Source organism: Gekko japonicus, unplaced genomic scaffold (genome assembly GCF_001447785.1).
Source record: "Gekko japonicus isolate JY-2015 unplaced genomic scaffold, Gekko_japonicus_V1.1 scaffold938, whole genome shotgun sequence".
Lineage (NCBI taxonomy): Eukaryota > Metazoa > Chordata > Lepidosauria > Squamata > Gekkonidae > Gekko > Gekko japonicus.
In genome coordinates this window covers 640,629-656,904 of record NW_015161429.1, presented here as the reverse complement: position 1 = coordinate 656,904, position 16,276 = coordinate 640,629, and the positions used below count along the sequence as shown (strand labels likewise).

The 16,276-nt window shown below is 40.6% G+C and overlaps 1 protein-coding gene across 1 annotated transcript; it reads right to left on the bottom strand.

Moving 5' to 3' along the window:
• Positions 1–978: 978 nt before the first annotated feature.
• On the bottom strand, positions 979–15,101 carry PRL (prolactin). Its single transcript, XM_015428952.1, has 5 exons — positions 15,062–15,101; positions 8,799–8,980; positions 7,137–7,244; positions 3,118–3,297; positions 979–1,170 (listed from the first exon to the last, which is right to left on the bottom strand). The coding sequence occupies exons 1-5, from the start codon at positions 15,099–15,101 to the stop codon at positions 979–981; spliced, it is 702 nt and encodes a 233-aa protein (XP_015284438.1).
• Between the last annotated feature and the right edge of the window lie 1,175 nt (positions 15,102–16,276).

Genomic DNA, 16,276 nt, shown 5'->3' with positions numbered 1-16,276 from the left:
CTGGAACCAGAGACAGGAGCTCATTTCGTCACGCGGCAACTCGGGTCTCGAACTGCTGAACTACTGACTTTCCACAGCCTGCAGTTCAGCGTCTTCACCACTTGAGCCACCGCAGCTCCTTGGTCCAGTGAAATAAAGAACTTCACATAACATACAGTTGAAATTGAACATTGTTATAGTCTGTGGTGTGAGAGACAAATTTTAAACAGCTTTTAAAAACAGGGTTATATACATTCTTAGAGAGTTTTATCAACAGCTATTAGCCTTGTTGACTAATCAACATCTTATTCAGAGGCCGCATACCTCTGGATTCCAGGTGCTAGGGACATACACTAAAAGAAGACTGCTCCTTGTATGTCTCGCATGTGGGCTTTCTGGCTACTGTTTGAAATAGGATGTTGGGAGAGCTAGCACACTGACCCTTAATAGACAATTAAAATGAAATCGATCAAGTTCTGATTGGTGTGTATAATAAATATATAACATATCCATTGGCAAATCCTAGGTCTCATTAACACAATCCAATGTGTTAAATGTGGTATGATTAAAAAAAATCAGCACATGTATTGTAGGAGAAAGCAAATAACTTCTAATAACCAAGAACACTGGTGATACCAAGTATAAAATGTTTGTGACTTGGAGGATGTTGGTGATGTTGGTGAATGGAAAGAGACATTTCTGGTGCTTAAAAGTTTGAACTAATTACAGTTTGGCATATACTCATAATTTGAATTTTTATTGCTTGATTTGATTATCAACGTGATGCCAATGCATGAGGCAGTAAAGTACTTTTAACAGAAACTGAAACAGATTTCTGGCATCCAAAAGAAAGAAAAACCAGTATAGCTATGAATCTTGTAACACAGGATCAGATTTTAAATAAAATAGGCACTGGAGAAGAAAAAAAGCAGTAAGCTAAGAGTAGGCACTTTTGAAGGTTTGGGTTCTAGTGTTCGAAGGAAGTCAGGCCAAAATTCCTTAACAGTTACTGTCATGGATAAGGCGACACTTCAAGAGTTTCAGATAGTTATCAATTTTGTGGGAGTCCCTGCGGAAGCAGTGCAGGAGATTGTAGAAGGCAAAGAGACGAGAGTCTTCATCAGCTAGCTGGAGAGATGGGAGCCCCGACCATGTAGAATAAACTTCATTGCCTAAGTCTCCAGGATGAACCTAATGAAGAAAAGGGAGAGGAAGTGAGCAGACTTCATAAATCATCAAGAAGACTCGTTATCTCAGAATAATGGGTTACCTGGGAGGGAGGAAATGACCCCTCCATATACAGATCCTTTCAACTGGATTCAATAATATTGAAGGTATTGTAAAATCAGGGCTGACTATCAATGCAGTGTTAATTTGAGACATTAAATAACCCTTGCTTAATTTTTGATGCCTCAAATATAAAACAACTTCTTCCCCCCAGAGTGATACAGAATCCAGCCTTATGGTTCTTCTTCCAGTTTAAGTGGCTAGACATCAAATCACAGCAGCAACAATCACAGCAGCAACAATCAATCTACTCCTTTTGTTTGAAAATTTCGTAATTGAAACAAGCTGCAAAGCATTTTGACATGAACTGTCTATCTACTATCTAGATGACCAATCAATATATGAGATATTTAGGAATACACGCTAATTCTGGAGTTGGGAGAACATGCCTAATCTGTGACCTACGGAATGGCTTAACTTCACCAGATGATTAAAAAATCAGCAAACTTTGGTTGCATCCTACTTCCCTGACTGACCGAATTAATGATGCAACTTGTCAAGAGCCTCATTTAGGCCTTAGTTGTCCAGGGTTGTGTACACTGGGAAATCAGTCAGTTAATGATGACATGAGGTGCTCATATGCATGTTTTTGGTGATTTGACTTCACTAAGGGCCTTACCAGATGTGTAAGGGTAGCTCTGTATTTCAAACTCCCTGCAATTATTTCTACACTTAATGTTCAGGTGCACAGGGCCTGATTTGGTATGGGATCGCGTTCCTTATCTAGGTGGCACTTAAGCCTTCCCCTCATGCCTCTGGGGAACTGTACTATACCTGTTAGATTAAGCTAAGGGTCAATTTACTGCACCTGAACATTAAGTGTAGAAATAATTGCAGGGAGTTTGAAATACAGAGCTACCCTTACACATGAGGGTCAATTTAGCCACCCTCATGGTTGTTTCGGATCAAGAAAATTATGGGGAAGCACTTAAAAACCCCAGAAACTCCAAACACAAAACTCCCTGTTTGTATCTGGTGACCCTTACTGTCTCAGTGGTGTTTTGCTCCCAGTATTATATGGGTAGGGTAGGAAGAAGAGCAAGGTCCGGTCTTGCAGAACGAAAGGCCTTGCAATTATTATTTTTTTTTATTACAATGTGGTTTATTGCATATATAATGCTCCTGCTACTATGTGCAACTATTAATATCAGACAGATAGGGATAATCGTTTGCTCACTGAGACGCTCACACAGACTTTTGCCTAATTTTTAATTTTTAATGAGTTTTTAAATTTTATCTGAGATTTTTTATTTTTATTTATTTTTCATAAACTATATAGGCAATATGTACCAACTGTACCATTACGAAAAGACAAAAACAAAATGTGATGATATAAGCTTTCATCTTAAATATATCTGTTGTGTATGATTTCAAACAAAATCTCACTTTTAGATATAAAAATAAACAAATAAAATCAATTGTGGATGGACGCCAGTTAATCCAGTTTGAAGAACTGTGCTGTATATTGCCAAACATTGTCAAATGTTTACCTATCAGTTCTAGGACAGGCAATGTAAATGCAGCCAGAGAACTGTACTGAACTGTACTGAAATATACTTGTCACATGTTTGATTTTTTTAAAAAAGGTTTTTACTTTTAGACTTGATCACTCCTTAGAAACCAAAATGCAAGTAATTAGATTTTCCACCTCTCTCTGTGGGCATCATGCACCAAATAGCTCTTTGGAGAAAAGAAACCTTGCTACCTCTCTATCTTTTACCTTTGTGAAAACCTCCCGGAAGCTTTTTGGATCAACATCTGTGCCATTTTAAATAATAAAAAAAAATCTGTGCCATCATTATTTGGCTGCTGAAGAGTACCCAGCTAGAAGGGCTTCAGGATTTAACTCACCCGTCCAACTATTTTCTCCATCCCTTCCAGAAGCCGTTTGTTTTGTTCCTCAATCTCCATGGCCTTCCAGAGGATGGTATCAGGAGCTTCTTTGATTCTTTGAACCTCAGAGACCAGGTGGAGCAGAGGGTCGTTCCAAGAGCGGAGCACACTCAGCACTACGTTTAGCAGGTCTTCATGCTGCCCATTAGCAATGAAATGGTACAGTTAAGTAATTCTACATCAACTTTACTCAGGAGACAGATAATTTATTCTTAGAAGGCCTGCCTTAAATTACTTTTTATCATGTCCTTTCTATTCACCCATCTTCCTGTAATAGATGCTATTAGAGGCTGTAGCAAAATCAACTATTTTTGTGCACCCAGGGCACAGATCAGAATACACTAAGTATATATATTACCACTTTTCTTGCAGTATTAAATGCTGGTAGAAATCACTTTGTTCAGTCATGAGGAATGGAATGCCTGTTAATCTGATGAAAAACTTGAGCATTACTAAGACATTTTAAGTCTGGAATCTTGAAAATATTTGAACATAATGGGAGACGCAGTCTGTGGTATACCACTTACTATTTCATCCAAAGCATTTCTAATATCTACATATAGCATAGTAAATATGCCCAGGCAGGGGTTTGGTTCCCCCTTTGAAGAGTTTTGCTGCTAGGAAGTTTTTTTTTCTTTTGAAACTTTGCAACTGCTTGGGGTGAACTTGAAGATCAAAGGTTTTTTTGCTTTTCTGGGATCCTCCGAGCCATTTTGCTGCCCTTGAGACCTCTGTGATGTTGACATGAGCACTTTTCACTTTGCTTACTGTAGCAAAACACACCTACCCTGCAGCAGAGCCCTTTCCTGCCTCTTACGCTGAAAGAACTGCTGTGCTACCAAGTCCAAATGCTCAAGCACCACCGATCTAGCCAATGCAAACAGAGAGAGTGCAGTCTTGTACGTTGGTTTCTGAGGAGGCAGACGATGCAGGGAGTCAATGGCATGTAAAAGGAAAGGCCTTGCCTGGAAACCAAAGGGCACTGGAGCCATTTTAAAACTTTCCTAACAATTTGCATGTCCTCCAAAAGTGAGCGGCTAGAAAGTTTGTTTTTAAATAAAAATTAGAATTATTTCAATGATTTTTTAAAATAAAATTAAAATCTCTCCTGAAAGGGCCACCTCTGCCTCTGTCCTTTCAAGCTTGTGGTGACCACAATTGTTCCTCTTCTTTGTAGAAGAATAATAGTGATAAAATACAGATAAATTTAGCCTTTTGATACTTTTGATACTATGGCAGGTCCTTAAAGAGATGGGAGTACCAGACCACCTCACATGTCTCTTGAGAAACCTGTACAAGGCCCAAGAAGTGACAGTTAGAACCGGATATGGAACAACTGATTGGTTTAGCATAGGAAAAGGAGTACGACAAGGATGTATATTGTCACCTTGCTTATTTAATATATATGCAGAGTACATCATGCGAAATGCTGGCCTGGATGAATCACAAGCGGGAATGAAGATTTCTGGGGAAAAGATCAACAACCTCAGATATTCAGACGATACCACTCTAATGGTAGAAAGTGAAGAGGACCTCAAGAGCCTCTTGCTCAGAGTAAAAGTGGGCTTGAAGCTCAACATAAAAAAAACTAAGATCATGGCATCCGGCCCCATCACTCCTTGGCAAATAGAAGGGGAAGTCATGGAAGTAGTGACAGACTTCATGTTCCTGGGATCCCAGATCACCGCAGACTGTGACAGCAGCCATGAAATTAAAAGATGCCTGCTCCTTGGGAGGAAAGCGATGGTGAACCTAAACAGCATGATAAAAAGTAGAGACATCACCCTGCCAACAAAAGTCCGCATGGTCAAAGCAATGGTATTCCGAGTAGTCATGTATGGCTGCGAGAGTTTCTTTTGAACTATGGCCGAGCGCCGAAGAATAGATTCTTTTGAACTATGGTGCTGGAGAAGACTCTTGAGAGTCCCTTGGACTGCCAGAAGATCAAATCAGTCAATCCTAAAAGAAATCAACCCTGACTGTTCCCTGGAAGGCGAGATAATGAAACTGAAGCTCAAATACTATGGCCACCAAATGAGAAGGGAGCACTCACTGGAGAAGACCCTGATGCTGGGAAAGACTGAAGGTCAAAGAAGATGGGGACGGCAAAGGATGAGATGGTTAGACCGTGTCATAGATGCAACGAACATGAAACTGAGCAAACTTCAGAGGACGGCGGAAGACAGGAGGGCCTGGCGGGAGCTGGTCCATGGGGTCGCGAAGAGTCGGACTCGACTGTGCGACTGAAGAACAACAACAACAGATAAATTAACATTGCATTACCCAAGGTGCCTCACTTTTTGAACAATGTTTATGTCACCAAGCACAAATTCTCCCTTTATACATACGAGGACTTGAGAACTGATGTCCTCTGAGCCATATAGGCTGTGGGGGGGGGCTGTGCCCATCCACTATCAGCTACATGATAGCCCTGACCTGGATAGCCCAGGATAGCCTGATCCTGTCAGATCTTGGAAGCTAAGCAAGGTCGGCCTTGGCTAGTATTTGGAAGGGCAAGGAATACCAGGGTCATGACACAGATGCGGGCAATGGCAAACCCCCTCTGAAATGTCTCTTGCCTTAAAAACAAGTCTAGCGCACCACCTAGTGATGCATAATGCTAAAAGAACTAGAATGTCTGGCTGCCAGACAATATTAGGATCTCCTGGCTATTCTACACACAGTGCCATATGATATGGCATAGATAATGCTTAAATGCACTGACAGTATCAAAAGATGGCAGCTGACTTGCCCACTGGCAATGGGTCACACTCTGGACTTGCAGGAGCTGAGAAAACCATACACCACTGGCAGTTGCAGCAGCCTAGCGAGGCTGCGCTCAAAGCAAGCAGAGCAGGGCTGCAGTCTCTGGGTTAAAGCACTCATGTTTTGGCAGGTAGGTGGAGCCAGTCATATCATCAAGCCCTGCCTGGGGAAAGGGAGCAATCTGGGAGGCAGCTGCAACTGTGACGGGGTTCCAGGATACTTCTGGTTGGGAATGTGGAAAGGAGGAGCAAGCCATGGGAGGTGATTGGAAGGGAGGCCTATTTAAGGGAGGATCTACACCAGGTCAGGGAGGATAGACTGTCCCTGGTCAGGCAGTGTGGAAGAGCAGAGGGTATGGAAAGGTGGAGGAATAAGGTAGTGAAAGCCTTGCAGTCTGAGACCTTGCAGGTCCTTCCCTGCAGGGATGGTCACGGCGGAACAAGAGCCCAGCTGAATCAGACTAGAGGTCCATCTAGTCCAGCATCCTGTCTCACACAGTGGCCAACCAGTTCCTCTAGAGGGCGAACAACAGGGCATAGATGCCAAGACCTTCCCTTGATGCTGCCCCCTGACTCTGGGATTCTAAGGTTGACTGCCTCTGAATGTGGAGTAAGGGCAATGCAGCCTTGACCAGGGGAGGTGTCGCATGACTGAATGGGAGGGAATTGCAAGAGGTTTCAATACAATTTACATGTATTACAAGAGTCAGAAGAAGACTGAAATAGTAATCAGAACCTATGTGATTATTCTTTTGTTATAAATTCATGTAAAAGTATAGTGTTGGTTCCAAAGTTTCCTCTTCCACGAAAGTACTGGCATTTGCACGGTTTGTGTGAGATGTCTGCCAATTCTTCCTTCCTATTGTAGCATTGCATACCATGATGTCCTGGAAGGTCCCCTGGTTCCTAGAAGATTTTTTTAGAGAGCACAGAGGACAACAGGGAGAGATGGAAGAGACTTTGTTCCGCTTGTAATCCCTTGGATCCAACACATAATACATTTAATATTTCTGGGGTTTTAAATGTGAATCATGGCGATCCCTTTACAGTTGTACAGTATGGCTTCACAACACAAATTCTGGCAATTGTAGCCATAGAAATGGGGGGGAAATCTAAATATCTGAGCTCAATAGTGTTTGGATGGACTGCTGTTGGCATTCTTTTATGCAACTGGTCCTTGCTCTCGCTACAGAGAAAATGGACACAACTCACATGAATCTGCTGCGCTTGCTCCTTGTCTTCCGGAGTGGTTAAGGAGGAAGTATGGCAGCTGTTAATGGCCTTTGCAATAAACCCTCGGCCCTGAGCGTAGCGTTCATCCTGGAGATACCGAAAAATTGCAGTTAGTCAAGTCACTAGCCAGAATAGCTATAAAAAGAAGAAAATATATTGCTCCTTTTCATTTGGTGCACAGCAGCATTCATCCATGTGTCACACTGTGCAATAAGCTTGTACTATTTGTAATCTTCTGCAGGTGCCAACCTGCAAAGGGGCAAAATCAACAACTGCCCTCACACATACTTTCTTTGTTGTGCCCCCCCACCTTGTGGAATGGCCTGCCTGAGGAGGTCAGGAAGGCCCCCCCTCTCCTGATTTTCTGTAAACTATGCAAAATCGAACTATTCAAAAGGGCTTTTCTAAACAGGCAGTAGACTTACACTATACTAAATGATTCACCAAATTACTTAGAAATATTACTAGGGACTGTGGTTTATACTACTGTGTACAGCTTGTTGAAACTAGAATCCTAACATGCAGGGGTCATTTTATAGAAAAAGAGGTGCTGGAGCTCATTAGCATAACTTATTTGCATATGCCACACCCCCTAACATCACACCAGCAGTGTGTCAGAAGGCAACACCCACTGCTCAGGCTCCACTGGACTGTTTTGGATTGCTAGCTATGGGGGGGGGGAACGCGCAGATCTGTCCTCACAGAGGAGGGAGAGTTTGTACCTGAATAAAACTTGGTCTTAAAGGTGCCACTGGACTGTTTTGGATTGCTAGCTATTGGGGGGGGATGCGCAGATCTGCCCTCACACAGGAGGGAGAACTTGTACCTGAAGGCGGGCTGGAGGGGGGGCTCTGCAACTTACCTGGCTGCTTCTTGCTCCTTGTGGCCTGACTGAGGGCTGCTGGGAGCAGGCGGCAGGGCTTGTTGCATGTGCCCACCCCCTGGGCTCCTTACTGCCAGAGCTCCGCTCCTGTGCGCTCCCACAGGAAATGACCCCTGCTAAAATGCAACTTTGCATCACGGATAATGTGTCATGTTAATACTTCTGCTTTGCTTCAATTCTTCTTTTAGACTTCTGATTGGTTCTACAACCCCAATCTTATTGTACTGCTTAATGAATACCCCATCTTGTTGATTGTATTGATTCACTCTGTGTAATCCACCTTGAGTCCAAGTGAGAAAGACGGACTATAAATAATGTAATTAAATAAAAATAAAATCAATGACCATTGGCACCTTTCAGACCAACAAAATTTTATTCAAGGTATAAGCTTTCATGTGCTCGCACACAGAAGCTTATACCTTGAATAAAACTTTGTTGGACTTAAAGGTGCCACTGGACTCAAACTTTGGCTGCTCTTTCAGACCAACATGGCTACCCACCTGAATTTATCTATGACCTTTTTTAATGTAATTTACTTTAAACTGCACTGTGGAAAGGAATCTCATTTGGTGTTCTCTATAATCTGTTAATAAAAGAAAACACCTTTATTTTTGTGCCTTAGGATTTTACCTCAGCTGCATGTGTACACCAGACAAATAAAGATGGCCCAAAGACAACTGTTCTTGAGTGCTTGTTGTGTTTTCTTGTGTCATTTTCAACACAGGTTTAAAAGGTGTGGTCTTTAATAGGGTACTCACAAATTCATTGAACATTTCTGAAGACAGAGAGTGGATGTAATGTGAGAGTCTGACGGCACGGTCAAAAAGATCTCCAAGGGAGACCTGGCAACTGTTGGATCCATTGGGACAGATAGGTGAAGTAGTTACACCCTTCCTTGAAAGGAACAAGTTTGTCATCAGCAGAATAACCAGCAGCACACCTGTTCAGGTAAGAAAAAGGAACAGGACACATGCGGAGAGAAATAACAGTTTGAAACAAATGGGAAACAGTTTTCTGCACCCGACTGCCTCCCACTTAAATTTTTGACTTAAATAACCACAAGCCAAGCAACCCCCCTTTTCGCTATGTAATTATATTTGCATAAATGTAAGAGTGTAGAAGGAGAGTTTCAGTCCTTTTCCTTTCTGGCCTTTCCCCAGGGTGGCTTTCTTCTCTACAAACATATGGAGTTTAAATTAAATTGAAAGGAGGGTGGCTAGTCACTCTTAAGATTTTGATTGTTTTGGGATTTTGTCTGCAATTTTTTAGCAGCTGTGCTGCTTTAGTTCTTCTGCAAGAGTAACTTTTAAGTGCCTGCAAAGATATGCAGTACACTGAAATTCACTTGAAGGGTTTCTTGATGCCTTCATAAAGCACTTCTTCTAGTTCATAGCTTATATAATCACAGATCTATTCATTTTACATAAGCTGAACTCAAACTGATCTTGAAAGAAGGATCCTTAAAACCCATACTGTCTGTTAGATTAGATGTAAGAATCACTGCATCCATTCTTGCTCTGAACTTAATAAAATCTTTGCATGCTGAAACTGTAACTTGGATCCAGGTGATATTTGCCTTTGTGATTCAAACAGCAGTGATGGTGTAATGCTCATTATGACTAATTGAAAAGCCACAAAATCACCGGTGTCCCTCTGAGTTGCAATAACTGTCTCCAAGTCAGATGTTAAATAACAAAAAAGGGAGTTAGAAAAAGTTTTTGTCAGTTACGATGGAAAGCCCTAGCCAGTTAGCAAAGAATGCTGATGTGAAAGAGAAATAGCATCATTATATACACGAGTTATGTGTCCTATCCTTTCCTGTTGGCAGCAGAGGACAGGATTCACAATAATGGGTTTAAATCAGGGGTCATTTCCTGCAGGAGCGCACAGGAGCAGAGCTCCGGCAGTAAAGAGCCCAGGGGGTGGGAACATGCAACAAGCCCTGCTCCCAGCAGCCCCGGGCCACGAGGGGCACAAGGATCTGCGCGTCCCCCCCATAGCTAGCAATCCAAAACAGTCCAGTGGAGCCTGAGCAGTGGGTGTTGCCTTCTGACACACTTCCGGTGATACCAGGGTGTGTGGCATATGCAGATAAGTTATGCTAATGAGTTATGCTAATGAGCTCCTGCACCTCTTTTTCTACGAAATGACCCCTGGTTTAAATTATGGATACTGGCTGGATATTAGGATTTTTTTTTAAAATAGTAAGAGTAGTTCAGCAGTGGAATTGGCTCCCCTTCACTGACAGTCTTCAAGCAGTAGCTGGACACAGTTGTCAGGGATGCTTTGGGCTGATCCTGCATTGAGCATGGGGCTGGACTAGATGGCCTGCTAGGCCCCTTCCAACTCTATGATTCTAAGTCCCATTAATGTAAAATTGTGCTATGACTTCCCTGTTCCTGTGTTATTCTGTTAATTTCAAGTCCTCTAGTGTAATAGTTAATATTGTCAAATCAAATACCTTTCTACATGTTGTTGTATATTGCCATTACATCTGGTGTAACAAAAATGAAATTCAAACAACCCTCCCCCCCTTCCACAAACTTTATCAGTCTATTTTTTGTAGCTCTTTACAATCCTAACAGCAGAATCCTAAATAACAAACAGCACAATCATAAATAGGTCTAATAACTGGCGCTTGCTCCCAGCAAAGGTTTCTTAGGATTGCACCATTAAGTCATTTGACTTACAGGCGAGGATGACAATTTCCAGTTTTGGGCTGCACACATTGCTGTTGTCAGAAGACAAATTAGTTCACAACTCCAATTGAGTTATTCAGATATCTAAAAAGAACTATTTTAGGGTCATTTCCAGAATTTTGCAGTATATGGGCAGCATGGATGCATTATATTCCAAACTATATGAAGGAGCAAAAACTCTGCATCTGATACCTGGCAGGACCAACATTTCACACAATACTCCTTCAGTGGGGAGTGGGGGTAGAAACGAAACCTTATTGTAACAAAACATTGAAGGCCAAGGAGAAATCCTTGATGTTTTGCTCAAATTTGCTTGAAACAAAGAATATGGTCAGCAGAGATGATATAGATGACCCCTTTTAAAGTATGTATATCTCCTGAAATTTCATCATATTCATAGAGGTATACCCAATTCTATTATGGCAATGCAGTTTATGCATGTATTTATATTAATACATTTATTTATTCATTCATTTATTTAGGGGTGTGATTATGGGTTGGTTAAAGAAAATTCAAGGTTTACAGATTTAAGTCAGTGTTCACTGTAGCACAAAACAAAAGTTCAATATCTATGATAGAAATGGGATTGTGTACACATATATTGCATAGTATATACCTCTTTTCTGGTGTAATTTCATAAAATGTCACTTACAATGGTCATCTCTTCTTATGTGAAGTAGAACAAATTTAAGTCTTGTTAGCCAAATCTAGGGCTACTTGCCTGGCCAGTGCAACCCAAATACACAGACCAGAGACTTCATTCAAACAAAAAAAAAGCTTTATTCGAACAAAGGGAAAATCTGTCTCTTTCAAGAGCAGATATTCAAAGCTCTACACTTATTTCTGCATCTTATATAGTTTACAACATGTGTCTCATCCCCCTTCTACCCGAGTCCTATGTTTAAGTATTTCCCAGGATCTTCTTACAACTACTCCTACCCAGTACATCATTACATACATATTCATTTACATATATTATTGAACTTCCTCCAATTTTCTTTTTTACCTATACCCCATAGTTAATCATTATCACTTCTGCAGTTTATTTATAATTTGTTACTTGCATTTTTACTTTGAAGATCACTTCATTATGTTAATCATACGTGTCTGCTTTAAAGTTAGAAATTTTCCAAATGTTCCCATTTTGAAGATTAAGATCGTCAGGTATTTTTATTATACAAATAATACATTCATACAAATAAAGGTCATCAGATATTTTTACTATATACGATTTACTCTTCAAACACCTGGTCCGAGACTTTGTTCCACAGTAATTTGGGTTGAATTCTGTGAAAAATATCTGCATGTTCAAGAGGTGGGGCTATTCCCCCTCCTGCTTCCCCCTCATGTTGCTTCTGGGGTGGGGTTCCTTTGTTCCCCAAAAACACTATTTCAGGGGTCATTGGGGGCTGCTTCAGGAGGATGAAGACAGAGAAGTTGTGCTTGTGTACATGAACTTTAGACAGAATCCAACCCTTTATGATATGTTATTGAATTCAAATCTCCTCACCAATTTGTTACTTAGATTGCTTTTAGACCTCTGCATTCCAGAAATGGTTTGCCATGTATGACTGGGAATGTGTGTGTGTGTGTTTTAAACAGCCCTAGTTTCCTCCTGGGAGCGTGGAATTATTTTCAGTTCTTTGGATCCTCATATTCATCTATCATTTTGGCTAGCCAGTCCTCCTTTAACTCTTGATTTTATTAGAATTTTTGAAGCCACCCTCGGATGTTTTCCTAACCAAATGGATCCTTTAACTACTTGTTCCCAGGCCTCAAAGATATAAGTTTTGCCAGGTAATGTTAAATTAATAAATAAAAACAGGATTCTGGGTAAAATATTCATTTTCAGCATTGCCAGTCTACCAAGCCATGAAAGGGATAGAATACACCAAAATACTAGCTATTCTATTCTATTCTATTCTATTCTATTCTATTCTATTCTATTCTATTCTATTCTATTCTATTCTATTCTATTCTATTCTGTTCTGTTCTATTCTGTTCTGTTCTGTTCTGTTCTGTTCTGTTCTGTTCTATTCTATTCTATTCTATTCTATTCTATTCTGACAATGCAGTTTATGTATTTATTTATATTAACACATTTATATCTCACCTTTCTCCTCTAACACAGCCTACCTAAAAAAATATCATAACGTAGGTAACAAGTGATAAAACCAGAAAGATAAAGAAACACACTCCCATAACTCAGATAATGAATAAATCAGATTCCCATTGTCATCAACCACTTCAATAAAAGTTCTCTTAAATAAAACAGCCTTGCAAGAGTTCCTAAAAGTGGCAAAGGAGTTACAGTCCTGACCTTCTCCAGGAGGCCATTCCAAAAGTCTGGGGCTGTATATGAGGGGGAAAAGTTGTGACTGGGCTGAAACTATCCTATTGGATGACACAGAAAGACAAGATTGCTGTAAGTATAGTTGGTTGCACAAATTCTCAAGGTAATTATAAGAAGAAGAGAAGAAGAAGAGATTGAATTTATACCCTGCCCTTCACTACCCGAAGTGTCTCAGAGTGGCTTACAAACTCCTTTCCCTTCCCCTCCCCACAACAGACACCCTGTGAGGTAGGTGAAGCTGAGAGTGCTCTTGACAGAAACTGCTCTTTTTCAAGAACAGCTCTTGTCAGAACTACGGCTTGCCCAAGGTCATCCAGCCAGGTGCAAGTGGAGGAGTGGGGAATCAAACCTGGTTCTCCCAGATTAGAGTCCGCACACTTAACCACTACACCAAATTGAGCAGTGGCCCCTGACTTATGTCTAAATCAGTGTGTAGTCATTCCATCCAATAGTCCATTTGGTGACTCCATGCTGATCACCAAAGCAGCAGAACGGGGCCACCAGCAAGATGGAGGAAAAGGGAGAAAGAAAGAAAAAAACCCACAAGTCAAAATGAGTGATGAGTATACCTATAGACCGATCATACGTTCTATGACTGCTGTTGCTCACTTATACTCAGACTAAGCAATTAGCACATAGTGTTTTATTGAGGGTGGGAAGTTGGTATAATAGGCAAGCTGCCTCCCCTGCCCCGACACATAATAGTTTTTAGAATTCCAAGCCCTGATCTTCCTTCCACTTAACAAACATCCATGTAGCACTGGAAATGGAAGGTAAACTGCTAACCTGCATCAGCATCCCTTAACAGCAAGCTATTGGCAAATAGCCCTTTCAAACTGCTAAGCTGAGGGCAAGACTTGTGGAGGGCCCTTTCCCTGTCAAATTCTGATTCCCCACCCGAGCATTTTAAAGAAGAGCGGGGCCTGGAATTCCCTTGTATCTCATTGCAGAAGATTGTGGAGTTTTTTTCTTATCCATGTGCTGTATGCCTGGTCAGCACATTTCCAGGGTGTTTACTAAATGTGAAGAACTTCCACTTAATATTGAATTGTATTTAATAAACTGCTATATCTTGTAAATTTATATTTTGTAATCTTTTACGTCAGGTTTCTAGTTTGCTGTTTTGAGACAATGTAACTTTTTCCTCTTGTTTTTTTTCTTCTGTTTTATTTTGTGTATTATTATTATTATTGTTGTTATTGTTATTGTTGTTGTTGTTATTGTTATTGTTATTATAAAGGCCCCTTTTGTTTTCCCAGTCAACCAGACTGATATTCATACTGAAATATTCTGGGTTTTGACCATTAACTGAATATTCATTTTTTAACAGTTTATATCCTCCCAGTCCTTGTTAACTGGGCTGGGTATACCCAAACAATTTCCACTGGAACACGGTCAACACAGATCATAGTTTTTATTTCAGTATTTTTAATTTTAACAATGGAGAAGCTAGGAAAAGAAATCAGTTCTTGAGTATGCTTATGACAATGTGAACAAAAAGTTAAATTCCACTGTATAGGATTAAGAAATCTCTAGAACCTATTATCGTTTTTCCAGACCTTTCTCTCTGGGCAATATTTTGATGTTTGTATAATAGTTCAGTGTCTTATCTGAAAGTTTATTGGATAGTCCATTAAATCTCTTTCCTCCTAAGCAAAATGTGGCCCTTTTGCAACATCCTTTAATTTTTAAATAAATTCCTGAAAAATTTCACCCAGGTTTTAGACTTACTTAATTCTGAAGAATATAGGCCCCTGTAGAGCCAGCATAACCATTAATGGGCTGCAATCCTAAGAACCCTTTCCTGGGAGTAAGCCCCATTTTTTTTAGTAAACCTGCTTAGGATGGTTCCCATGGTGTGCTTATCCATGTCTGTCCAGATGATTTTGTTACTCAGTTACAAAAATATTTCCCTTAATCGATATGAGAAAAAGATACAATGACACAGAATGAATAACAAAAAACTTACCTTTCAATGAAAGCTTCTTGCAGGTCATGGTAGTGATCATCTCTACCCACTTCCTTTACCAGTCAAATAATGGAAGTTCTTATTCTTGTCACCATCAGGTTCCAACTTTATATACACTTTGGTTGTCATCCTGAATAAATGCAGCAGGCTTTGTTCACCCTTTGTCGGTCACCTTTTTCGTCACTGAGATTATAGTCCTTAATTACAAACATAAAAAGGTCGCTACTATCCAATTCATATTCAACAAGAGTTTGTGGGCTTCCGGAAAGATCCTGATTAATTAAGTTGGTTACCAAAAACCAGTAGCCTAGTCCTGCATTAAAAACGTTAGTGATGACTGATCTGGTTCTTCAACCTTCTCACTTCCCACCCCAGATTTTCTACCTAGTTATAACTGTTAAAGAAAACTGGAAAATTAGAGACATTTGAATATGAGATCCAAAAAGCAGAAGAGAAGCAATGGATGTTCTACTATTATAAACATCTGAAGAATCTGACTCATGAAAGCTCATACCCTGCCACAAATTTTGTCAGTCTTTAAGGTGCTACTCAGGAGCTGCGGTGGATCAAGTGGTTAAGACGCTGAACTGTAGGCTGTGGAAGGTCAGTAGTTCAGCAGTTCGAGACCCGAGGGTGCCACATGACGGAGTGAGCTCCCATCTCTAGTTCCAGCTCCTGCCAACCTAGCAGTTCAAAAGCAAGAAATTGCAAGTAGATAAATAGGTACCACTTCAGTGGGAAGGTAACAGCGTTCTGTGCGCCTTGGTGTTTAGTCATGCCGGCCACATGACCACGGAAATGTCTTCGGACAGTGCTGGCTCTTCGGCTTTGAAATGGAGATGAGTCGGATTCGACTGGCTTTCGAGCAAGGGAACCTTTACCTTTTAAGGTGCTACTGGACTCTTACTCTTTTCTGCTGCTGCAGACGGACTAACACAGCTACTCATCTTGATTTATCTCCATGATACTTTTCTAATGGTATATATGTATTGAACAATTATTTCAATTCTCCAGGAAGGAATGGGCAAGAAAACTGAACCAAATTTTGATAATGGGATGGATCTTTTGGATTCATTTTGGTAATGATGGAGGCTTCATCTTGCAGAAGTTTTGTTTTCTGGTGTAGCAAGACTCTTTACCATGGAGGATGGCGCCACGGTTAAGCAAAAACACTTATAGGATCCAAACCAGTATATTTTGATTTTTATTTCATCT

What these genes read in the sequence shown, in the direction of transcription:
- PRL (XM_015428952.1), bottom strand. Translation starts at nt 15,101, where the DNA reads ATGATCACTACCATGACCTGCAAGAAGCTTTCATTGAAAG. An exon ending in AGCAAGCGCAGCAGATTCAT is followed by an intron (nt 3,298 to 7,136) that starts GTGAGTTGTGTC and finishes GCTAATGGGCAG; the next exon opens with CATGAAGACCTGCTAAACGT. An exon ending in TGGAGAAAATAGTTGGACGG is followed by an intron (nt 1,171 to 3,117) that starts GTGAGTTAAATC and finishes TTTCTTCATTAG; the next exon opens with GTTCATCCTGGAGACTTAGG.